We start from the raw sequence: 7,134 nt of genomic DNA, 5'->3' as shown, positions 1-7,134 counted from the left end.
TAGAATAAAAGAAATCATTGCATCTTGTCTTTCCATGTCAAGTAATTAAAGAAACTATGCTTATTATCCTGAACAGCAGGTGATACATTATCTACGATGGCATTACCGTCATGATCAATTCTGTAAGAGACATCAAGTCCCTCCAAAATCAGGTGATAAATGATTTCACTGGAATTTATAGCATTCTGCTCTCTTTCATGGACTAATGTTTCATTTTCATGGTCATCTACATCAGAAGCATTACCCAATAGTTCATCGTTTTCTTTCTTAGGTAGTGCATCATGTGGCCGATTGCGTTGACTCAATGACCGAATATCCCAGGAAAGAACCTGCTTTATCAAGCTTTGGAACTCACCTGGTGATGCATACAATGACTTCTTTTCCTGAATCATAAACCCGTATGATGTAAAGCAACAAGATTGAAAATGTGACTTAAGGAAACAAAAAAAAAAATCATGCGTTCAGATAAAACGGGAATATTAGCAATTAAAACCGACACTAGATAGTTAAGTACAATGTTAAAATTAAAATAGTGAGAGTAATCAAAAGCCAAGACATAAGTATGGTAATCAGAGTCATTTCCCTTTAATTTAAAATATGTACCCCTGAAGAAAGTTGAAAACATGAAAGGTTGAATTACATACTGATTGGGTGCATCCATTATGGCTAACAAAAATAATTTCAAATAAATAATTAATTGAGCCTTTGCTAAGTTTTGTCATTACAATTTCAAGCAAGGTCACTTCAGGTTCAGCCCCTGATTTTCTTTTATTCCAATTGAGCCACTTAATTTACCATTTCTTTTCAATATGATTGGTTTTGCATTAAAATTAACTAACAAACGTATTTTACGTGAAGAATAGTGATATATATATTGGTAACCTCTATCAAACAATTGCAAATGTGATGTATTAGCGCAATCATGATCATCTGTTGAAGAGTACAAAGATCTGTCTTGTGGTTTTAAGATTAATTAGACAATCCACCACCTGTATTAGATGGCATTTTGTATTGACTATCCTTGCAGTTTTCTGTTATTTCGTTTTCTTAGTCGTATATAGAGAACTCTATGAATATGCGATATATGTTATAGTGAGAACATACTTTGTGTATAAAACCTTCTGTTATAATACAATTGTTTTCTTTCTTGTTCTTGTGTTTTTTCTTGTTATTGTTGAACGAACCCAATAATTGACGTCGTCTGAGAGGAACAAACTCAAGAACAGCAAGATTTGAAGACATGGTCACCAATTTTCCATTGAGAAGTTTTTGTTTTTTTTGTGAGAATGACTTCGGATTATGGAGGATCAAGATGGAAGTTATTTTGATACAACAAAATTTGTTGATAAGATAAGGGTGACATAATCAACAAAGTCAAAAACACCATAATTTTGTGTCTTGGGAATAAGACATCCAGGGAAGTCACGAAGAAGAGAATTGATACATCAAAGTGTATGAAACTTTCGTCATTGTATATGACAAATTCTTTGGTACATAGACGCTATCTGAAGTAACAATTGTATTCATTCCAGATGACTAAATAAAGAATGATGGTGGAGTAGCTAGCAGATTTTAACAAGATTCTGAATATCTGGATAACATTGAAGTGAAGCTCAAAGACAATGATAAGGCTTAACTCTGGAGGAGGTTTAGAACTCAATTTGGACTAGGGAGCTACAAAAACTTCAAGAGTATAAGGCATACTATAATGTCTTGAAGAGTTTGAATGTCTTGAAGTCAAAGAGAAAGAAAATACGGGAGGTGAAATTGAATAAGTCAAAGCATTCATCCACTGATTTGTCACAAGATATGTCACTATAAGACAGACAGTCCAAAGAAGGAAAAGAATGAGAAGGGCAGAAACTGTCATTACAAAAGAGACTATATTTTTGATGTTGCAGTAGCGTCTAATAGCTGGAATATGCTAGAGTGTTAGTGGCATTAGTGTCAACTACACAAAGAAGTTGAATTATGGACTCAGGTTGCACTCATCACATATGTTCGGTGAAGGAGTTTTTTGAGACCTTAGAACTGAAAGGAAGAGATGTAATTCTTCTTGGGAACAATAAAGCATATAGGTGCAAGGCATGGGATCAATCAAATTGAAGATGATTGACAACCAAGAGATGATATTGCAAGATGTGAGAATGTGTTCAAGAGCTTAAGAGAAATCTTTTGTTGATTAGTATGTTTGATCTTATGGGTTTGTCAACCAAGATTGAACAAGGTACTATGAAGATTTTAAAAGGTGCGTCTAAAGTTTCTAAGGAAGTGAAAAAGAAAAGTCTTTATATACTAGAATAGTGATCACATGTGTTTGTGGCTAGTCATACGATGCAAGATAATACCGAACTGTGGCATCTAAGATTGGGACACATTAGTGAGAGAGGTTTAACGGAGTTGGGCAAATAGGTAGGAGGTGATAGAATGATGAATTGGAGTTTCGTGATCATTGCATACTTTGGAAAGTTTCATAGATTGAAGTTTAAGTCGGGTAAGCATATATCCGGTAGACCGCTTAAGTATGCTCATGTAAACCTATGGAGTCCAACAAGAGCTCAAACTCATGGTAGGTCTTATTTCCTTACTATCATTGATGATTACTCGAGGAGGGTGTGAATTTATACTTAGAAAAGAAAGACTAAAACTTTTTATTGATTAAGGAGTGGCACACCATGATTGGTAATTAGCATGTAACCAAACTTATAGTGCTTAGAATTGACAATGGATTGGAGTTTGTGTGCAGTTTAAAGAGTTTGTATCATAATCATGAATAGTACAAAATATTGTCTACTAGAATGCTTTTAATAGTGTTCATATTAGTTAGACCGTGTACCATCTACCACATGTATTATTATATGGTGTTTTGTCTTAATTGTATTTGTGGTTTTTGGTTATTCTGTTTCTTTAGTTCTATAAATAGAGAATCCTATGTATATGCGATATATGTTGCATTGAGAACATACTTTGTATATAGAACCTAATGTTATAATACAATTACTTTCTTTTATTTTTGCTTTTGTGTTTTTTTCTTGTTATGATTGAACAAACACAAGAAATAATATTTTATTTATTTTTCTTTATTAACTTAGATGTTCATATCATTATTATTATTATTATAACAAGGTTGTAATTTATAAGAGTTGCTAAAATATCAATTTTCTTCCATGAAAAATGTTAAAGCTTCAAGGAGCTGCTTTGCAATCATTTGGAAAAGTGAATCTATTCTTATTAAATAAAAACAAAAATAAAGAGTGGACATTATGCATTAAGCAGTTAACAACTCACCGCCACTATCCAGCAATTTTCGAGAGCTGAAGTGAAGTCCTCCGAAAAGCTAATAGAAGCTACAGAAAGCAAGTTATCATCCTGAAGAAATACAACTTTTTTAAGAAGAGATAATTCATTAAACTTCTATAGAGAGATGTGAGAAAATATAATATTGCTCAAGTACATTTCATTGCGGACTCTAAATGCACACCATAATATAAAGCTTTCGAATAATCATAATACAAGAGTTTCATTGCGTAGTAAAAGGTAGTGATGATTTATTATATATCATTTTTCGCAAATGTGAAGATTAAATTGATATCCAGCTAACCATTGTTTAAAGTTACTTACAGTAATCGAAAGATCAAATTGTTAAAATCTGCTATACATTAATTAGAAAAAGTAAACCAATATAAGCAGTGAAAGATATAGCTAAAAGGAAAACGGGGCATTACTGTCAACCAATTTGGCACTGTAGCCTCTCGGATGCTGTCACAATATGGTAGGTAAGGCTTGAGATCAAGCACCGGCTGTTGATGAGATTCCGAAGCAACATGATTATGCATTTACATAAAAGCATAAAATTCACAGTTAAACAAATACCAATATCACGAGTGGCACAAAATTCCATTCAAGTTTGCATAAAAAGCAGGGATTGAAAATGGAGGCTTACAGTTCCATCAACCAGATCCACACCCGAGAGCAAAACCATATTTCCCTGTACAGCCTCTACCTACAGTATAACATGAAAGTTAGAAACTACAGCCGTCCTTTTTGTTTATTTGAATACAAAATTAAAATTCTATGGAGTCGATGGCAAAGGGAGCAGAGACAACATGAAAAAAATATACATTAATGAGACCCTGCATAAAAAGTAATCAATGGAGAACTAAGATTTCCCTATCACATAATAATAAGGGTGAAATTCAATTTCCTATCAGCAGTGTAGCCCAATTTTAATGTGTCGCTATCATTCCATGATCTGTGGTTCCTTTGTTACGTGACTGATTCATACTTCTTCTCATCCACTCTTAAGAAAAATGGCATGTAACAGTCACATGTTTATTACACAAATCATTGTTGTTGCTTGGCATCAACATACTTGTCTTGTCACGTGAATTTTTAAAATGTAAAACAGTACTGTATGGTTTCTTAACCACACAACACTGAATTCATACTTGGGGAGGGGGAATAACCACCATAAAAACTTAAACTGAAGCTATCAATTCATAAACATTGGGCCACTTCTTTCATAGCATATGCAATGAGCCCAGGAACAAGGGTCTGAAATCCGATACTGTCTTAGGAATGAATTTACCGTAGGCTTGCATTGCAACAATTTAGTGATGCTAAGAGGAATCACTAAGTAATCTAAAGATAACAAAGGATAAAATGATTTTTCCTGAGAGACTTGTTTGCTGGTCTCCAAAATTCAACAATATACATTAAACCAGAGATATATCGATCAGTAAAAATGTCATTCGTGAGAAGAACCATCTCAGAGTCACAAAACCAACAAGTGTCCTTACCTTTGCAACTGTGAGTCCGATGGGGCATGGACGGTGTGGGGATCGTGTGGCAAACACTCCCTTTCTTCCACCCTTCAATCTTGGAACCCTCACCTATTCATCCACCGATCCATATGAAAAGACTTCTATAAAACAAAAAATAACATGGCATAGCTATGACAAAGTAGATTAAGATTATGTTTAAATAAACTTCTTTTTAAGCATTGATAAAACAAGAAAATAAAAACATAAAATGAATTAATCTTCTCACGTATGCTAATTTGGACTCATGAACTTAACTCTCGTAGAAACTATCTCTTCTAACTGGTACAAAGATTAAAAATACATTTGGGTCACGTCAGAATTTCAATTCATTTTTTCTTTTGATTTAACTTCAATGACTAAAAATAATAAATCCTCTCTAGTATATAATAAGCACTCATAATTAGTTAAAGAAACTAAGGAAAAGTTCATGTGAAAAGGGACCAAATTATTATTTGAAACCAGAGGCACACACCTTGGCCTTGAACCCTGATTTAGACGGATGCTTCCACAGCTTATCAAGATCCGTATTTAAGTGAAAAACATACAGAATCCAACAATGAGAATATTCCACCAAACCCTCGAGCGACGCCGGTGGAACGCGAGTAGTGTTAAAAACCAAACACGCCCTGGCAAGTGGCACGAGTAACGGTTGCCTCGGCGTCCCGTTCCTGGTGGAGAAGCAGGAGTGGACGGTACCGATTGGCATCATGGGATAACAAGTGAGGTTTAGGTTTTCAGATTTAGGTTGCGACTTTGTTACTTCTTCTCTCAAGGCCTGCAAATACCGGAGTCGGAAACGGAATTAGGAAAGCGTAAAGTGGTTGGTTGGGTGAGAGAAAGAGGTGATCGAGACCTGTTGAGCCCTGATTCGGCCTTGCCTTTCGGAGGCACATTTCTCAGAACAGAACTTAAGAGATGCCTCGAGCTCCTCGATCTTGGAGTTCATATGGTTCCATTTTCTCTTTAATGCGTAGGCTGCAAAAACCAGTGACAAATATGAGGACGATGGTGAGTGCGTGATTACACTCGGAATTGAGATAACTTGTAGTTACCAGAGATGGAAATGGCTGTGAGTGTGAAGGTTATGGCGGTCACTGTCAACCATTTTGTTTCTGAAATGTTGCCGCGCATCACTAACCAGCTTCGGGTCAAAGTAAAATCACTTCACTTCTATCTCCTATATATGTAGATATACTCAAACTAGGGTCTCTAAGTTTTTGTTTTCTTTCGATTTAAATAGGCTTAAATACCTTTTTGTCCTCATTTTTATAGTGTTTATTGCGGATGATCCACATTTTGACACAATATTTAAAATGGTTCTCATTCTTACCGAATGTTTAAAATAGTCTCATTTTCGTAATTCGTGTTTTACTTGGTCTTTTTTTATAACGCCGTTTCAATCATCAACGGAGCATTGTACAGGTGGCACAATTTGTATTTGTATTAGGGTGTGTTATGTGTACTGTACAGGTGTGGTAATCAGATATTTGGGGATAAATAAGTGAGCTAAGATTTTGGTAAGAAATGTTTGGGCAGTTGGTGAGTTTTGACAATTTTGTTCCTCCATTCCCAATTGGCGTTGCTGCAATCTTCTTCTTTCTGCAATCTCATTATATAGGTATGTTACGATCTCAATCTTCGTGCATTGTTGGTGGTTCAACGAGAAATGGATTAATTCTGAATTGTTGGTAAAAAATTTTGGGTACAATCTGTTTTTATTTGTCTTAATAATAAATTGGTTTTAATTTTTTGTTTATTGATTTACAGAGTGGTGGTTCCAATAACGTGGATTGCAACCTTTTTCAAATGGTGGTGTTGATGAAAAGGATGTCATCAACATGACACAAATGAGCCAAATTAATGATTTGGAGAAGTCATTGAAGGTTGCTGAGAAGAGGCTGCAATTAGTAATAGGTTTCACTTGTGTTGTTATTGTATTATTCATACTGTTATTGTGTGTAATCTTTTAAAGTTCAATCTATTTTGTACTATTGTTAAATGAAGAAATGAATTAGTTTGATTATGTTGATATTAGTCCCACCATGTTCAAAATGACATCTTAATCTGAGCATTGAAGTAAGTGATATTGATCTAAGCTTGAGAAAAATTAAATTGATTTAAGTCGGGAAGAAGTTAAATTCATAACGTTAATTCATCCTCATCAAAATGCACTACATCAATGTTTGGCAAGAGTGAAATTGAACGAAGTTTAAGAGAAGTCAAAATGCAGTACATCAATAATGAATTCTACATCAGAAATTCCAACAAATAATTAAGACGTTTGTAGCTGCTATCATGACCTCCTCCTAAT

General features: G+C 34.6%; 1 protein-coding gene across 1 annotated transcript; it reads right to left on the bottom strand.

Annotated features, from left to right (window-relative positions):
• LOC114175885 (tRNA (adenine(37)-N6)-methyltransferase) lies at positions 1-6,255 on the bottom strand. The gene is made up of 8 exons (XM_028060727.1): positions 5,876-6,255; positions 5,677-5,798; positions 5,296-5,598; positions 4,800-4,892; positions 3,944-4,003; positions 3,726-3,800; positions 3,289-3,369; positions 1-383 (listed from the first exon to the last, which is right to left on the bottom strand). Exons 1-8 carry the CDS (start codon positions 5,952-5,954, stop codon positions 15-17), a joined length of 1,182 nt encoding a protein of 393 aa, XP_027916528.1. The 5' UTR covers positions 5,955-6,255; the 3' UTR covers positions 1-14.
• Between the last annotated feature and the right edge of the window lie 879 nt (positions 6,256-7,134).

The sequence above is a fragment of the Vigna unguiculata genome, chromosome 3 (assembly GCF_004118075.2).
Source record: "Vigna unguiculata cultivar IT97K-499-35 chromosome 3, ASM411807v1, whole genome shotgun sequence".
Classification (NCBI taxonomy): Eukaryota; Viridiplantae; Streptophyta; class Magnoliopsida; order Fabales; family Fabaceae; genus Vigna; species Vigna unguiculata.
This window is presented reverse-complemented; position numbering and strand designations above follow the sequence as displayed.